The sequence below is a fragment of the Caloenas nicobarica genome, chromosome 6, assembly GCF_036013445.1.
Source record: "Caloenas nicobarica isolate bCalNic1 chromosome 6, bCalNic1.hap1, whole genome shotgun sequence".
NCBI lineage: Eukaryota > Metazoa > Chordata > Aves > Columbiformes > Columbidae > Caloenas > Caloenas nicobarica.
Genome location: NC_088250.1, coordinates 28,976,195 through 28,995,498, shown reverse-complemented (window position 1 = coordinate 28,995,498; position 19,304 = coordinate 28,976,195). Strand labels below are relative to the sequence as shown.

General features: G+C 38.7%; 2 protein-coding genes across 5 annotated transcripts in view; both read right to left on the bottom strand.

The window, feature by feature from the left end:
* EPB41L5 (erythrocyte membrane protein band 4.1 like 5) overlaps nt 1–2,171 on the bottom strand; it is a 60,111-nt gene extending 57,940 nt beyond the window's left edge. The window contains exons 1-2 of one of the 2 annotated variants that reach the window (XM_065637864.1): nt 2,106–2,171; nt 661–845 (exon numbers count right to left, since the gene is read on the bottom strand). In XM_065637864.1, the coding sequence (XP_065493936.1) occupies nt 661–840 (180 nt within the window). In that variant the 5' untranslated portion in view covers nt 841–845; nt 2,106–2,171. Of the gene's footprint in view, nt 1–660; nt 846–1,886; nt 1,951–2,105 lie in introns of those variants that run through there. The other variant, XM_065637863.1, reaches the window with a different exon arrangement.
* Nucleotides 2,172–4,694: 2,523 nt separating this feature from the next.
* Nucleotides 4,695–19,304, bottom strand: part of PTPN4 (protein tyrosine phosphatase non-receptor type 4) — a 116,575-nt gene continuing 101,965 nt past the window's right edge. For all 3 annotated transcript variants that reach the window (XM_065637535.1, XM_065637537.1, XM_065637536.1), the window contains 4 exons: nt 18,505–18,633; nt 16,892–17,040; nt 13,637–13,772; nt 4,695–11,237 (listed from right to left, as the gene is read on the bottom strand). In XM_065637535.1, the coding sequence (XP_065493607.1) occupies nt 11,151–11,237; nt 13,637–13,772; nt 16,892–17,040; nt 18,505–18,633 (501 nt within the window). In that variant the 3' untranslated portion in view covers nt 4,695–11,150. The remainder of the gene's footprint in view (nt 11,238–13,636; nt 13,773–16,891; nt 17,041–18,504; nt 18,634–19,304) is intronic.

Below are 19,304 nucleotides of genomic sequence, written 5' to 3'. Positions count from 1 at the left end.
GTTCAAGCTGTTGGCCAAAAACATGTATGTAATTAAGCAGAGCAGAACAGACACGTGCATCTTAAGGGAGCTTTAGAAATGTAAAACAGTGGCTAACACCTCACTCCCAGTAACGCACCATGCTATGAGACAGTCCCTGCTATATAATCTGCCCTGAGGAGGCGAAGGAAGTAGAATTCTTCTCTTCCCCTCCCTCTCAAGTGAGCACTAAAACCTGCATCCAACCCTGACACAAAATCAAAACAAACAAAACCCACACAGAAATTACTGCTTGTACTTTGGCTCCTCAACAGAGTTACACCAAGAGATTTACCTTCCTTTTTAAGATGCACACAGCTCACTTAAAAGAAAATCCAGTTCACCCGAGGTGTTACCCTCTCTAAATTAAGCTTTGGCACAACAACTACATCAACATGCTAGAAAGCGTTCGATGTATAAAGCACAATAACATCTAACAAGATGCTTGCTTGTTTCAGCACATAAGAAAACTAACTATACTTTCAATACCTTTCTATGACTAGTAACTAAATGGACATCAAGTCACGGGGTCAGTTGCTACAACAAATAGATTTGCCTTTACCTAACTTGTAAACTGCAAAGAGCACAATCAGATTGACGCAAGCAAGCAGTATTTAAAAAACAAACTTGCAACACTCATACCGGCAAGTCCACGCTGACATCTGTTCCATCCAGCAGCGCTACCCGGCAAGTAATGATGGACTTTGCGTCCCCAGCTGCAGGGATGTGGGTCGCAGCTCTCTGGGCCTCTCTGAGCCGTTCCTTCTCCGCATGCTTACGCATCGACCGCCGTCCAAGGGTTCGACGGAAAAAGCTCAGCATCTTGGCTACAAAATCCAACGCAGAAAAAGAACGTGTTAATGCTAGTTTTTCACAACAGAAAAAAAAAGTTCTTAGAAAATGCCAGACTTTGATAAAGAACTGTTGCTTAGAACAGAACTCATTTATGAAGAACTATAAAACCTAGGTCAGGGTGCAGTAGTAACTATTTATTTCTACAGGAAACCTTTGTGTGGTTTTTTTTTTTTTTTTGTTTTTTTTTTTTTTTTTTTTTTTACAAGCCAACACAAAAAGACCCAACCAGCCAATTCACTTCTTCGGATTTAAATACCCGCACTCTTCGACTACTGTAAAAAAAAATGCAGCTCAAACCCTTGGCAATAGTTAGGGTAATTTTTGGGAACAAAAAAAAAAGCGATTGTGTAGATCTCACACGATTAATCTTTCATTAATACAAGCGCTACTGCACTCTTCAATGAGATGGTGATGTTCTCTCGCACCAGGAAAGCAACTGAGAACCACCTGTTTTCCTGGCTGACATACTCCATCTCTCATACCAGGAAAAAAAAAAAAAAAAAAAAAAATTATAAGCGGCCCTTCCTGCCCCAGAACTTGGCTCACAGAGCAGCGAAAGGCTCTGCACAGACCGGCGGATCCCAGGGACAGCGGCCTCCCAGCCCCGCACCCGCACCGGGTGGCGCCTCCCGGGTCCCGAACACCCGGAGCCGGCGCTGAGTCAGCCCCGAGCCCAAACAACCGGCCGGGCTGCCCCGATCGCAACCCAGCCCGCGCGCACGGAGCCGAAACCCGCCGCCGCCCCTTCGCCTCACCGGGGGAGCCCCGGCAGGGAACGGCCCTCAAATCCCCCTTCCCAGGCCACGCCGGCCGGGCGCCCCCGGCCCCCCCTGCCCTTACATAACGCCCCGAGACCGGCGCCCGCCTCGCCCCCGGCCCCGCTCCCGCCCCGCCTGGCCGGCGGCCTCGCCTCAGGGGTCGCGCCGCGCCGTCCCCCGCCGCGGCCGCTCGGGCACGGGAGCGGCGCCGCCGACCCTCCGTGTCGGTCACAGCAGCCTCCCCGCGCCGCTCACCTGGCGGGCGGCCCCTCGGCCCGGGCGGCGGCTGCGGCGGAGCCGGGGGCGGCGGGAGCGCGTCCCCGCGGCGGCTCCTCAGGCCCCTGCGGGCGGGAGGGGGCGGCGGTGAGGGAGCCCCCGGGAGGGGGCGGGCCTCCGGACATGGCGGAGCGACGTGGGAGGCCCTTAAACAGGCAACCACCCGCCCTCCATGGCCTCCTGCCCACGCTCACTCACCTGGCGGCCTCCGCTGCTGCTCTCTCCCGCTCGGCGCGGGACCGGAGACCGCGGAGCAGGGCGGCGGGACGGGACGCGGAAGGTGGACGGTGAAGGGATCTTTTTCGCGCCGCGCAGTGGGGCCAACGCCCCTTTTAAAGGGGCGGAGCCCGGAGAATGGGCGCCCCCGCCCCGAGCCAGGTGGTTTCGCCCGGCTCAGGGGCCGCCGCGGGGGGCGGTGGGGTGGCGGCCCGGCCCACGTTCTGCCCGGGGAGGGCACCGGGAGGCCGCGCGAGCGGCCGGGCCAGCAGCGGCGCCGCGGGACCGGGACCGGGCTGAGGGCAGCGGCGGCGCGACCGTGGGGTAAAACGGGGGCCGATCAGCAAAGCGGCTGTCCCATTATTTCGCAGAATTCCCAGACAAACGCGCTCTTAAACCATTAAAGTTCAAAAGAAAATCGTTTCTTTAAACACTGCCTGAAAGGATACTTGCAGCAGTGTGTTAAATAAACAGAACCATCTACAAACTAACAGTATTTATACCCTGAAATAATGTATGACAACAAAATACTGTTTGTATTCTAATGTCCTTCACTCATACAGTTTGTTGCAGTGATTTATAGTTAATTTTTCGTTACTCCAGCCTAAGGGGAAAAGCCCCACTTGCTGGCAATTATAAAGGTCTGCACCTCGCTGCATTTTTTTGCATACGTAAATATTTGCGTTCAAGCTAGTATTTGAGATTTCCAAATAGAAAAGCTCAGGCAAGGCAATATAAACTCTGTTTGCAAAAGTATAGCAGCAGCTGACAGTGGCTCCAGACTCCTTTGAAACCCCGGGACAACGGGGAATCCAGCCTCTGGAACGCTCCGGGAAACCACGAGTTTGGCTTGTTATCGGGACTGCTTGTGCTAACAATAACACAACATTTTCTACACTCAGCTGTGAAACCTGGGCTGAAATCACCGGTCACTCACCTGCCACGCAGAGGAACTGGCACAATGAAACACACATTAGTACATTGCTATGGCAGAATCAGCTCCAGTGCCTGGATATATATTAAGTTACCTTGATGTCATTTGCTGAAATGAGGAAAAAGAACAAGCAGCTTTCAGGTAATTGCACAGTATTTGCTGATGAAGCAACAGGCTGATTTTAATGTTAAATGTCAGTTATTTTAGCACCTCTGTGTTGAAACAGCAATCCTCCTGCCACAAGCAGGAGGAGCGAGGCAAGCATAGGGGAAAGGCGAGATTCAGGTTCGTGCCTGTTTATTTGCTCAGGAGCATAAATCACAAATGGGAATTTTAAATACTTTTTATCAGAGGAGCAGGGACTACGCTTGCTCCCAGCAATCTGTGATGAAATTCATGAGGGAGCTTGCAATAAAGTTCATACAGAATCTTATTCTATTTAAAGGGGAAAAAAAAAATTATCTTGGAGGTTTTGAGGTATCTGATGAATTCTCGATGCAGATCAACTGATCATTTGCACAGCAAAGATGCTTAGTTTTTAGCAGAGCTATCCATCACATAAATGGTAGTCTCCTTGCCATTAAACCTACACCAATTCACGTTTTCCTGTTAGAGCATTCAGGAGAATAAATTACCTGATTCTTAGAAGTGGTCCCTACATTTTCTGCCCATCTTCAATTATTTCCTCAAATTGAGCTTCTTTCTACTTGGTCACTCACAAGCTCCCTTGTTGCCACCATGAACTCCATTATTCCCAGCTTCCTTTCTGTAGCTACAGTGACACAAACATTTCTGCTCATTTTTGCTCTTCTTATTTCATACCAGCCTCTTGCTACTCTTCATGTAATTACAGTCTATTCCTTCCTCACTATTTACTACTCAAAGGCAGTCCAAGTATTTGCACATGCAACTGTGGTATCTGTGACTCATCTTCTATCCGGTCTTCCTATTCCAGTTTTAAACAAATCACTCCTGACTTAATGTCTTCTTACTTCCGTTTCTCTCCTTGAATGCTTTCCCAGTAGTTTACCTTTTGTACTACAAATCCAAGCACCTTGTCTTCACTTTAAAGTCCTAAATTAATCAGTCAAATTAAGTCCTAAATTAATTGATCTCTCTTAGGCTCTTACCCCTCCTGAGATTTGTCTTGCCTCTTAAGTCCTTTCATCATTTTTTCCTACTTTTGCTTTGAACATCCGCTCAAGCTGCCATCTGGAATTTTTGTTCCTCACATCGCTACTCCTCATACCCTCAGGTTTGTGATCAGACTACAATCTCTACTGAACACTGTCTCCAACGCACTCACTGTGTAAAAGATAAATAGTTATTCTTCTACTAGAGCAAAAACTGTAGTATAGATTTTCGGGTCAAAAACTCTGGCTGATACTCGAGCTTCTTCTGTAACCAAGAAATTTCATTCCTGATAATTCAGCATCCTCTTCTGGTGCTCAATCCATAGGGCTGTATTTATGGCACACAATGTCAAAAAGTAAAACACAAGATGAACATTATCTGGCATCACAAGTGTATAAAAGCAGCATAGCAAAACCATGTGTACAATAGCAAGAAAATGGAAAGAAAACTTTAAATTACTAAAGCACATCTTTATTTTGCAATTAAACAATTAAGATCCACAAGTAAACTATATATAATTTCAAGTCTGTACCTAGACAGCTATTTGTCAACTGAAATTAAATATATCCACAAAATATCCATAACAGCATTTTTTCACATAATAGAATGAAGTTTTACTTAAGACTAAAACAAGACCTGTTAAATGTTAATTAGCATATTTGTCCTGGGAACTGCTGGTTTTCGGTAGAAGTTAGTGTATAATTTTAATGGCAAGAAATTTCATTTTATCAAAATGAGGACAAATACATAAGGCCCTTTTAAGCATACAGTAGCTGCAGTGACAAAAGCTGAATTTATTTTCACATCATCCAGTGTTGACCAGTTTCAAGTTTCCATCATTTTTAATCAACCACCCCCAGCTGTTTAGCCAAGATGTTGCCTTCATATTTTTTTTTTCCTACCCATCATGTGCTTTTTAACAAATTTATAGGCAAAAGTCTACTTATGGGAAGAACCTTCCCATCCTCCAACATTAATAAAGATACACAAGAGTTAGTCTAAACAACAAAAGAGCTATTCAACTCTGAGATGATTTACTTCACACTTGCAGTCCATCATTCGGCAGTATGAAACTGAGATGAAAATTTGACAACTGAAAGCCACAGCTGGAAATGCAAATTAATTATCAGAAGTAACTAGCAAAAAATATTGCCACCATCTGATTGTTAATAATGATCTAAATAATATTCTTCCCTTTGTATTTACACATAGTATAGCACCTGTTGCAGAAAAAACAAAACAAACAAAAACCTTACACAAACAGCCCTGCCAATTTGACTGGTTAAAATGGGATCGCTGGTGAACAAACCAAATCAAATGGAAAATAAACCTGGATACAAGAGGTAAAATAAAACCTTTGTTTTCTTACCTTATTTTTCCTGTAAGATTATTGTGTATTGTTACTGTGGTGCCCCAATGTACTGAGATAATTGCACTGGATCATTTATAGTCTAGTCTTTGTGGATATATTCTAGTTAAAGAAAACAACAGCTTAATGTAAACTGTTTAACCCTTTTAACTCATGTCTTAGGCCCCTGGCCTAGGAGTAAAAGGGTGACAACTTCTTTAAACTTTGTTGTGCATTATCTTTAGTTATCAAAATTCAAATAAGTTAAGTAAAAAAAAAAATACTGATTTCCAGGTAATTGATCTAATGTTAAAAATAATGCTTAGCAGAAACATTTACAGTAAACATAGCTAATTTGCAGCTAGCTGAGAGAGATCACAGAGATCAATTTACGAGTACCCTGTAGTTTCTATTTGCACCTTTTTTTTTCCTTTTAAATTTTTTTAATGCAAGCTATATTATTCTTTTTAAGACAGGAAAAATGAGATGATAGAATTATTAATATCTTCTTAATATCTATTTTCTCAAAGTTGCTCAGAAACTTATGAACAGTAAACCAGAAACGGTTGTAATAGAAATCATTAGAAATCAATAGAAAGCATTCGTACCAGGGTGTAATAACCTCTGTACAGAAACCCATTAAGCATCTCTCTCCAAACCCAATTTATTTTGTCCAACAGTTCAGTCAGTAGTAAGTATGAGATAAAGTGCTACTATTCAAATATCAAAAGACTTTGAAAAAAATCACCCTTTAAAATGTGTAAGCTTGCTAAATACGAAATAACAACCAACAAACTGTCAGCCAGTCCGTGAAACCATACCTCATGCTATTACAATGACAGATATTTTAGTGGCTTTTTTTTTCTTTTTATGAGGCTAGTGGTTCAAAGAAAACAAAAAGTCCATATTTTTTAATGGAAAACTTCAGCTTTTTTTTTTTAAAGTGATTTATCTGAAATTTTTACCATTGGGCTTTTGATGAGCAAAACATGCCAAAGCCAATAGCCCAAGCTTGCAGCTTGTACACCAGTTAAAAACTTGTAGCTGGAGAAGCCCTACATACTGAAAAGATGCACATTCATGGTAACAACCAGCACAGAGGTAAAATCCAGTGATAAACTGGCCTCCTTCGCAGACTGCTAAACCAAAAAAAAAAAAAATATCAGTTTCAGTTTATAAGTGCAGGGGGATAATAGAAACAGGACAGAACAGTTAAACAAACAGAAAAACTATCTTCCCCTTGTAGCAGCTTCCTCATCACCACTGATGATAATCCCTGCACTTTCATGCAATATCTATGTCTAATTAATGAAATTATTTTTCCAGGTTTTGATATTGGATCCTAGCACTAAAAGTAGCAATGGAAAATATACTTTCCAGTCTCAAGACAAAAGGTGGGTACTTAGATTAGCAAATACATCCAGCCAGTGGTGGACCCATGGTGTGAGCTATGAAAAGACTACAACTGACATTAGAGGGCACCATTCCTGTACTTTGTGAAAGTCCAAATGTGCTATTATAAATTTTAATTTGGACCATAACCCAATCCCTCCCTTCATCCTGAGGGTCTTGAAGATTGCCTGCATAGTGGCTCTGCAGTCTGAACCCCAGCACACACACTGGAGAACCTGCTTTCACTTGGACATTGGTGGGTGGCGGATCTGTAGTTTTTCATGCCAATTCCCTGAGCCATCAAACATCGCCCACATACCTGCACACACACTGCAGAAGCATAAAAATATCACGTAATTCAGGTCCACAGCATACCTGGAGCTCCAGCATCTCTATGCCAGACCTTCTCTACTTCCCATCTCTCTGAGCAGTGCAACTGCAGCAGCTCTGCTGCATTTTGGCCCTTCCCCAGGTACCACAAAGTCTTTTGGAAGGTTTCCATGGAAAGTTGCCAGCTACATGGATTCCATAACAAATTCCTCGTGTTCCTTAATCACCCAACTGCTTTCTTACCCATTCTCTAATAGATGGTGTGCCAGACTATAATCAGGTAGTCTAAGCAGCAGCATTATTGCTTTATCTATATGAGATATAAGCTTTCAAGATTTAACAGAGCAATGTGGAAGAAACACATCAGCTAACATTAAATGTAGTGAGAAAAAAACCCAGGCTTTTTCTTTTTCATAACTGGGAGAGAATAGCTAAAAATAAAATGCATAAAAGCAGTATTTTACTGCTTAAGACTTGTAAGTTATTTAAAATACCAAATACTTCCAAATTCGGGATGAATTAATTCTTTAGCCGCATTATCTGGTATACCTAAAGCAGCACTTCTCAAAGCAGATTGGCTGACAATGTGTAGGTGATTTATTAAACAATACCTGCACCTTATTTCATATTTAGCAAAAAAGAAAAAATGCCCCCCAAACACTCAAAGCCCCTCCTAGAGCCCCATGTCTTTCTACTAAACAAAAACCTTCAAAATCCACTTTAAACAAGAGATGGTAGTGGTAGTTTTCACTCTGAACCAAAAAAGAAAACAAAAGTCTTAACATTATACATTGGCACAAAATTGTCATAATATTGCTCTTATTTACAATGAAAACTTTTTTTTTTTAACTGGATTTGTCTCATGGAAGTGTTACAAACATACTCTTTCTCACACCCGCCCAACATTTTTCCTAATCAAATGGTATGAAAATAATTAATCATAAAATCCAACAGTCATAACACCAATCACTTATAGGTCTATAGGTCATTATGTCTGAAAGATACATTCATGTTTTGTACAGCATGAAACATACAAAAACTTCTTTAAAAAACTCTTAAGGATGATACAGATCTTCATAACCCAAAGTAAAATATTTAGCAATTTCACTGGTTTTGGCCATATAAAAATAGTTTAAAGGCCATTTATACCACAACAGGTAGAAACATTTGAACAAATTATTTATGGTGCAGAAAGGCTTCAATGCCAACCTCTATCCCAATCACTTTTTGGTTACCACCATCCTGGCTTTGGAGGAGCCAGAAAGTCACAGAGTTGCTGATGGCCAATTATCTAAGGATAGTTAATTTGTTCCAGTTTTTTCCTAGTGCAGCTAATTAATACACTACAAACCAGCTTAATTCAGTGCAGAGGAAGATTTTGAAGAGACATATTATTCTTGCCTGTGTTTGTAATCAAAACAGTAATCACAGGTGACCAATAAATATCCCACACATAATTGTGGTATAAATGGGTCTTTTGAACTGCTTTGGCAACTTTACATAAGAATATTTAAATATGTGACATACCAACACTATATAATGTTGCTATAAAATCCATTTCCAATTTCCCTCAGAAAAAAGGGTAAATGCTATTTTCAATTATGACTTGACTATGAAGAAAATTTATTTCAACATAATGGATTATTTTATTTTTTAGACATTAAGTGCCAAGTTTAAAATAAACTTCCATCTAGCCTGCATCTCAGCTAATAATCTTGTCACGCTGAAGTTAAAGCTTATACTTTCCTAAAGAAGAATTTTCTTTTGTTGCAAATGGCTTAAAATATAGCTGAGATTAAAGCTACCTTATTACTCTTTTTCTCTTTATCAGATCCAGAGGTTCTTGTAAGATTAATTTTTCACTGAGGGATAATATTGATTTAAGCATGAAATCTAGAAATATAAGTAACAGGGCCACAGGCCACCTAATATTTTGTTTTCTAAAAATATTTTAAACTCTATTGTAAACTTCCTTAACACTATCTTCCATTTGGCATTGTGGTTCATGTTTATTATTAAGCCATACGCCAGGATTTCAGTTTGCCTGAATCCCTTTTCACTTAGAAGTTCATAGCTGATTTCTTTCGAATGTCCTTAGAACATAGTATATAATTCTTCAATAGTTAAAAATTATTTAGTGTAGAACTTTCAATTTTAATTCTATGCTCTGTATAGCCTACAACAAAATTTACTCGACAAACATTTTCAGAAAACCAATACAATAAATTAAAACTTTTAAATAGAGGGCACAAAGTTATGTTGTCACAGGACAGTCAAATAAGTGACTGATTTTTTCCTTACAGTATATTACAGTGAACACTTTGCTTCTGAATTGGTTTCTCCTATACTGGAAAAATCTTTAAAAACTGGGACATTTATGTATCTTTAGAATGAGCTCAGATACTGTATCAGACAGACAATTCTTACAAATCTTCTACCTACTTAAATAAGAAGCAACCCATACCAACTGGAACAACGTTGCACAAGCATAACAGAAGGTGACTGGGGTCATTATGGAATTTAAATAAAGTTCTCGAACAACTTCATAGTGTTCTCCTCCCTTCCCCCCACCCAAACAATTAAAAAAAATAAAAGGCAGACCTGTACGAACATGGCTTGAAATCAACGATGAGGACTTAAATAGTAATTGGTTAGCAGGTAATGGAATTAAATCACATCTGATTGCAAGTTCAACTTAATTATCAGTGCTATTAAAGAGTTACGTTCTAATCAAGTAAGACAGCTATTTCTCAATAAAAGGATAAAACAAAAGTATCAGCTTCTAATGACCTACCAGCATTTCATAGTAAGATGCTTGTAAGTTACTAGTTGGAAGGAATGTGTCAGATTTTTCGCATAATTCAACACAGCAGCATACAATGCTCATTCATGAAGTTGGCAGAGGTGCTTTTGCTACCGAGAGCAGCACGCAAGTACTTGTATAAGGAAAGAGGGAGTGGTATTTCTCTGACCCTTTGCGGTAACACGTTCCAAGCACCAAGGGCCATTTTAAAAATCTGAACCCATTAAGATAAATATGACAGGACAATACCACCCCCACAGAATCATGAGTGCCTTTCACTGGATGTACGCTGTAAGTCTCAAGGCACTTAAGGGGTTAAGACATAATGCATGCACTAGTTCCCATCACGTAATCTTAAGTCACATGAATCAGAATACACCAGTGTATGACACACAAGCTGTGTCAAAGAAATGCTGTTTATTTTTTTATTATAATTATTTTTTATTGTTATTTTGTACAAGATGCTGGTAAGTGGGCAATTATGCAGCTACTGCTGGGTTAACACAGACACCAGCATTCCTCTAACAACCAGCTGGTTTCTTGTCAGGGTGTAGGACAAAGTGTGTGCTGCATCAATAGGCAGTGTGTATCTATCGAGTATTGGCAATATTGCTAATGTTGTAAAAAACAAAACAGTGAGAGTCTGTACATAGTAAATAAACCTAGCACTGGAAAAAGACCATGGCTTAGTGTATTTTTTCATTTGTTTTTCATTTTAAGAGACATGGGTGTAAAACAGAGTGAAATAATTCCAAGCCTTGTTTGTAGCAATTCAACCAGAAGCGCAGTATATGACACTACAATGAAATATCGTAGATTACCCTGAACACAGTTCTTTCAGTTTATGGTTTGTTCGAAGCAAAGCACGAAAATAAAGTCTTCAAAGAGACGAAGGTTAGGAGAGTTTCAGAGACTGATTTTGTTTCAACGTAAAGTGCAACAGTGCTGAAGTTTTCAAAGTCCTTTGTCAATTCTTTGCTGTACTTCACTATCATTTCCTGCAAGCAGTATTATGGCACAAAGAATGCTGCCAGTTCATTACAGAGGACAAGATTTCCTCAATTGATATCCTAGATTTTTTGCTCTTTACTTATGCAGTGGTGCTTGTAAAGGTTTAATAAATCCTTCTTCGTACACCTTCAAAATAGCTTCACATACAAATCTGTATTGACTCTGAAAAGGAAAGCAGATTCAGTAAATTGAAAATAAATGTAACTGAACCACATAATATTGAAGCAGGAGAGGCCTCTAAGGTTTCCCCATACTATTCTCTTGACAGGCCAAGAACTGTGCTTCGAAGTTAGTTTAGGAAACACAAAACAACAGGAACTTCATATTAGAACATCTTGTTTCTCAACAGAAGAACAGGATGAGCAGCACTTCGAAATGACTTCAAAAGTCATACCCACAACATATTATTACAATGTCACATTAGTAATTTTCTGCTCTTCATTTCATTGTTGGTTTCACTGACCTGAGGTTTCCATGCAATTCAATTTAGAAGTTATAGTTTCAAAGTACTTTCATTCTGGCATGTTACTGATACATCCCTCTCAGAATTTGGTAAAAAAGAAAATTGTTTCATGTTGTAAAAAGCCAAAACTCCAGTTTATTAACATTATATAATGTTTAAGTCTGCAATGTAGTCAAATATAGCATCTGCATACAGAGAGGCCACTAATATTTTGTTTTAAACGAAAAACCCACAAGTAATCAAATTAGACTATAATGAAAATAAAATCAAATAAAATCACTGTTTTGTAAAACACCACAACTAACACTGAATACCACATAATGGTGCATCTGCTGGTCAGAAAGCCAGCACGCCTCCACTTCAGTGTGGTGGAATATCCCTCTCTATGCAGTAATTAGCGATGTCAGATCTTAAATGGCACAGTAACAGATTCAGCAATAGAATCATTATTTACTGTATCGTTGCATGTATATTAAGCCAGTTAATTAATACGTATTTGTGTAAAACACATATTTTGCCTGCAGTGCTCCCTGAAGGAGCCTCAGCTCTCCTCAGGCAGCAAACCCTGCAGAGACCTGAGCGCTGGGCCATCTCCTGGACACCGAGTGAATCTGTCAGGATTTACAAAACAGGAAAGCGAGTGCTAAAGGAGAAGATAACAGCTAATGTTCATGGTATCTTAAAAACAAACTGCAAATCCTTTACTATCCCTTCTCCCCTTGATGCAGTGAACACCTGCGTTTCACCAAAGCTTGAAAATTCTGCCCTCTAATAAAAAATGGGAAGACCAGAAGATACTTAGCACAAGCTGTGAAAAAATATAGTTAAAAGCCTTACCCCTGCAACTCCTCCCCTTAGTAATAGAACTCTCTTCCTCTCTATGTATGCTAGAGGGATATGCTATTCATACGGTGTAGTCATCACAAACAGCAAGAGCCATCCTTAATTATTTTTTGTGTGTCATCTTCCTCACCCTTCCCATCCTAGCCGAATAAGACAACTTTTTTTTAGTGGAACATGAATACCAGACAGCAGCATTGAATGACCACATAGAAATGGAGGCCCATATATACTTTTTGTCAGTCTGAATACTCTCTGAGGAACAGAAAAGGTTTATTCAAATTTGATTAGAAGAACTGCAGCAGGAACATTAAAATTACCACCTCCAGGTAATTGTGGGAGAGATTTGATACTTTTTTCCTTCAAAGTTTTTTGTTTGGTTGGTTGGTTTTGGTTTTTGTTTGTTTGTGTTTTTTTTTTTTTAAAGACAACACAACTCAATCTTTTGACCCTTTTAAGGTATTTTCTAAAAATGTAAACACAAACTGCTCTCAGAGATACACAACACCTAAATGATACAAATACAACAGTTCTAGATCTGCTCTAAAACTTCTACAACTCTGAAATGCAAAACATTAAAGCAGCATAGCAATTATCTCAAAAACACCCAAACATTATAGATCCAGGAAAAATTCTAGCATCTTGAAATACATCAAATGTGAAGACAGCACCAAAAGAATCCTGGTGGCAAGTTGCCTTTTTTTTTTAGAGTACATACACTTAAAATTATTTTGACACATCTCACATCAGATTTAATTACATCGATTTAAAAAAGATATTTATGTGATTATTTTCCTTTAACTGAGTCACTACAGGGCAGAGTTAAGTCTTGTTTTTGTTGCAACTAAGGCAACATAAGATCACTGAATTGCATCACTGAAAGTTTTCCTTACATGTTTTTGATCTGTGTTTGCCTTTTATACTATTCCCATTATTAACACCTGGAATTAGGCTCCTGCTTTCTCCACTGAGTAATTTGTACCCTACGGAAAACAGGCCTTTTTGACATTAAGTGCTAGGTATCCCTGAAACAGTTGCTGCTTTCTCAAGTATTCTTTGTAGAAATTTAAATAATTGCTCCTTTCCAATAGCCTTAGCAATTTATTCCTGCCTGGAGCCAAGGCTACAGCTATACTGCGTAAAGGTGACCTCTTTGCAATATGATCAACAGCAAGTATATTTAAAATCCATCTAATGATATGACTAGGTAATAGGAAATTATTCTTCTGCAACATAGACCAGCAAATATGATACTCACAGGTGTCTGGATCATCATGGCTCTTTGATCTCTCATGGTTCTTACAATATCTAATGGATAAACAGGCTGATTGCACTCGATGAGACACATGGCTGTCTCCATAGTGATAAGAACTCCTGTCCGTCCAATCCCAGCACTGAAAAAACAAACCCAACAAAAAACCCCAAATGGAAAATGAAACAAAGTTCCTGGAATATGGTTCACACTTGAAGACCTAAAGGGTGTTAAAAACCACCCAACTCAAGACTTTCCTTCTCAAGGACTCTCACAACTGATGGTTATGATTCCCATGCTGTTGGGGCAGGGGTTAGAGATTGTGTCTGTGTCCCTGGGAAAACTCCATCCTGCCTGAACACAGCAAAAACCATCAGTGCAAATGGTCAGCCCTTTGAAGAGGGACTGTCTTAACCCAGTCGTTCCTTGGAGAAGAATTTACAGATATTTCTTCAGGTGATATTATAAACCATACTAATATCTAGACGACAACAAAGGACAGAGATATCAAGCACTTCGTGTCAATTTGACGTTACTGGAACATTGGGCTGATTTGATAAAACCATGTGCATGTTCTTGAAGTGATCCATTCCTTTGTATTTCAGAGTAAGGAATAGAAAAGTTACCAGAAGCCTCTGGAGGATGACAATAGTGATAAATTTCTTATTATTAAAACAGTACAAGAGAGATCTAACTTGTGTAGACTGAAAAGGAACACGTAATAGTAATCCCTTTCAAGACAAGGAAGAACTATAACATACACATCTCAGAGTGGCAAATTTTTTAAGAGAGCTTATATGAATCATCCTTAGTTAAAAAATAAAACAAATCTAATGCTTTACCTGCATTGTTTTACATATACATACACGTTTCCACAAGTAGCAATCCTCAAAGACTGAATATTTAACCTTAACCTTGACAATCAGTTTCAAATCAAAATTTTTCACATTCAAGAAAATTATGTTGCACTTTTAAAATAGAAAACCAATGTTCTCCATATTTCAATACAGGACCCAATCCATATTTTCAAATGCTAGCATTACCTCAACTCATACAACTAGTATTTCAGTCAAAAGATGAAAGTGTTTCCTTCCAAACTAGTCAATATAAACTTTGAAACTTAATTGTTCTGATTTGGAAGCATAACTTCAAATTAAGTCTGGCCACACTACAACTTCAAATCTTCGCCCAGAAGGTGGCATCAAAGCCACTATATATTTGAGTGATGTAATGAGAATTTTATGACAAGATGTAAATGTGCTGGTTATATAAAATTATTCAATAGCATTTTATATTTATAGAATTTATAAGTAAAGAATTTATATGCAGAATGTTTTATCAAATCCAAACAGGAACAGTATCTGTCAAAACACCCAATGATTCATTTTACAACTTGAAAAGATTTGGAGAGGAGCAATGACAACGATGGGAAGTGTGATACAGTTTCCATATGATAAATATCAGGTAGACTAGGACTCTTCAGCTTGGAAAAATAAATCATTGACTGATGGAGGGGAACATCGAGACAGGACATGAAAACCATGAAGGGCACGGACAAGATGGGTGGCTCACCATCTCTCCTAGAACAGGAATTAGAAACTGTTCAACTAAACTAGTAGGAGCCTTGTAAAAATAAACACACACACATGAACACAAGCTTGGAAACTAGTGTTTTAAGTAGTTCAACATAACAAAAACCCTTCTAATTTCTTAAGGTTTCTGTTGCTTTACAATCTGCTTTTTTGGCTTTGTTTTTAAACTACTATTGTACGAAAGAAAAGTTTGCTCTGTCAGCTACTTGGATTCCCCATACTAAAGCTGTTGGCTCAGTTCTGAAAACAAGTTTCACCATTGTGTTGCACTAATGTCTTCTGCCATTATACTGAACAAACGTTAAAATAGGTGTGCGCACACGTGGAGGAAACCCTGGGCTCCTTCAGCTTGACTCACTAGAGGAATTTGGTTATAACTCCCAACAGCCAACTTGGGCCAGTTAAGCAAATTCTGTTGAACTGTGATATTCCCTCTCTCTTTTCTTCTGTGAAACATAAAACTATTATAAACATTGGTATTGAAATTACCAGTGTGGAGATGAATTGACATCTCATTGAGATAAATGAAACTGTTCATACTCTCCAAGTTGTTGTTCCAGTGTCTCCGCAGACTTGCACACGTTGTATTTGCCAGATATTTTTGCTATTTGTTAACAATCATACCAATGAAAAAGTATATCAATAATGGAAGTTGAGGGAAAACATAATTTAAGGCAGTGGCATTCTGGTATTGGTTTCTCTAGTGAATAAGATTCACTCGGAACAGCACAAAGCAGAAGAGAGAACAAAACCATTTAAATACCATTTCTGATAAACAAAGTGTTAAAAAGAAAATCTTGTTCTTTCATCTTCTTCAATAAATGTCTAGTTTACTTGTAGATTAGATAGTCTTTAAATTGATTTTATCCCTTAAACCTCTCAGCTTCCACCTGAAACAGGAAGGATGCAAACCTGGCTCGGGAACACCACCTGACTGGGGACTATTTGAGCAGTTAGAGGTCGACTTCTATTCACAGAACTGCTCACCGGGAATTGGCATAACACATGTTCATTTGAAGACATTTGGCATTATGCGTTATTATAATGTACTAATTAGGTAAGGGATTAAGATTTTGAAATTTACTACAGAATGCTATTAAAAACTACTGCACAAGAAAAACAAAAAACTACATTTCATGCGTACATAAAAATCAGAATAGGAGTTATTTTAATTCATGACAAAAGTACATTGTTGAGAAAAGTGTCGTCTCTATGTATGTATCAAAATATCGTAGCCTAAGATTGCCAACTTGAGACAAAAGTATCTTTTATTTGATCATTGCATATACCATCCACATTTTCTGCTATAGATTATTTATACAGCTATTCTGGAGTCCTGTAGAAAAGGCACCATGAGGAAAAGGTTCCTAACTATCTTTTGACATTTCCCCGAATTATTATATAGGCTGTTAGCACAAGCATTTAAACTGTAAACAAAACAAACATGCAAAATATCCCTGCACAGATCAATGCATGTATATACTCAAAATTTGCCTTCTTGAAACGTGAATACAATTTTAAGTAATTGTTTCATTTAAATGTTGAGTTCTGCTGTCATTTCCAAAGCAGATACAATTACATTTATTTCAACAAAGAAGCACAGAAAAGCTATTGGATGATAAATAAGTTCAGTTTCATGATTTAATAAAGTTGGAAAAAAAATGGATACCTGCAATGAACAACAACAGGTTCTTCTCTGCCAGCCCTCTTCTTTCGCACAAGACACACAAAATCCAGGAAATCGCTGGAATCATCAGGAACCCCATGATCAGGCCATGCTATGTACTGGATCTGAGTTAGTTGGCGACTTTCCTCTTTCTAATCAGAAACAAAGTTTATCCAAAGACAATTCAGGACCCGTTAAAACAAAAACAAAAACATACAAACAACCCACCCCAAAACCAAACACCAAAAATAATAATAATAATAATTAAAAAATCATCAATGGTACATTTACAGCAACTCAAACCACTAATAAAAATGGCTTCAGGCAACTAGCAGCACTTTATTTGTGTTAATCATCACTCATCCCAGATTTTATAATTACATTTTTTTCTTAAAAACAAAACAGGCAATCTACAAATGTTTAAATCTTCAACGGGTTAAAAAAATTACACGCCATGTAATAAGAAAGCAGTTCAAGGATACCAATGGTCTATCTGAACACTAGATGTACAAGGCGGTGGCCACATTTAACAGAAAGGTTCTGTCTCACTAGATCAAATGACAGAAGTGGGAAGGGAGGAGCAGGACTTTCAGGCATAAAAGCTTTCCTTCAGGTCCTGTGTGAACAGCAGCATTGTTTCGGTTTTATCTGCACCTCTTAATTTTACTCAGCGTACTAATACATAAGATGCAGAATGACTGTTTTCCACTCCCTCCAGCTCCATGCTCCAATATCACAACCACCTGCCTCTGGTTAGTGAAGGAGACCAGCTGTACGATCAGTTTAAAAGCTGCATTTCAAAGAACAGGAGTTACCGCACTTTAAGTAACCTCTAGGCATAGAATCATTTATGGAGGTTCCACTGCTGGTAACAAATGAGCGGTCGTCTCAACAAGACACAGGAATTTTTAACTGCAAACTGACTGAAAGGCAGGTCTATAAAACTGGCATCTCATCTGGTAACCCAAGCAGTGATAAATCAGTACACGAACTAAATTCCAGATACTTATTTCCAAACATTTTGGAGATTGAAATGCCAGCTGGGGAAACTCTGAAAACTACACGTGCCCTGAAAAATCACGCAATGCATGTTCAGGAAGGTCCTTGTTTACATGTAGTCACCAATCCCAATTCATCTTTCTCTCAGCAGGATTTATCTTCCATCTACTTGCACATATTCTCCAAGACAGAATTATTAAGAACTGTTTGCCTCTACAGAGACAGATTTTCAGTTGCAATAATGAAATACCTCTGGAAAACATCAACGGAATAACAAGTTTCTCAACTTCTTTAATTACTCTTGCTTCAGCCAAGAAAGACACCAAAGACTTTTAAGACAAATAATACATCTTGTCTGTGATTTAAAACCAATTAATATGATTATGGAAACTCAATCTTTGTGATATTTTGCTAGTGAAAGGTTTGTTATCATTCTAAGAGCAGAATTTTTATTAGGTAAGTAGACAGCAATTGGAGTAGTTTTCTAAAGGCTTCTAGAAATACGCAGTTCTATTCATGTGGATATGCCAAAAGTTGAAAAGAAAATCTTATTAAGTTTTAGCTAGTCTGTGAGGATTTCAGATATTAATACTTAAAAACGTGTATTATGATTTTACCTCCAGATTAGTCAATGTCATTTCTCGAAAGACATAAGCAGGATTTCCTTCCTCTGAATGGCAGGTAATCTGGAAATTCCCGTATGATGAGCTTCCTGATGGCTCTGGCCAGTACTGATGGCATTTAACCTAAGGTCAACACATTTTTAAAGATGCCTGTGTTTAAATTCACAGAGTAATATTTTGATTCTCTCTAGTTCCTTATGCCTTTGTTCATTAAAGACTATTTTGATAATTTTGTAATCACTATGAATGTACTTACCAAATAGACTGTGTTACCTAATTATTGTTTATAAAATAAGGTATTGCAGAGATTTCCTGGGTCTCTTTTCAAGAGGACACACACACCAGCTCCTGAGGTTAGTTTAACTGAAGATGGATGCCTTTAACTTTCATTACAATTTTTAAAAAAGGTATATCTATAAATAATCCATATTAACACTTGAGTGACAAAGATGCTGCTTTATAAACATTTTGATCTCCAAAATCCTAATCTAATCTTCTCAAAGCACATTTATATGGGAAAAGAACAAAGGAAAAAAAAAAGGCTATTAAGCAACAAAAAAGTTGCTAAAATAATGCAGAAATTACGGAGATAAAGATGGTGGGCTTCGAAGACTTTTGATGAAGTCTTCAAATGTGAATGCAAACTTCAAACACTAAGATTTTCAGATACATGGCTTAAATGCCTAATTACAGGGGTCATTTCAGCTCAAGTGTACTTTTGTTTTTCCAACCCACCTGGCGATTCTTTAAGAGCAGCCAGATGTGCAGACTTCCTGCTCCACTGAGACATCCCG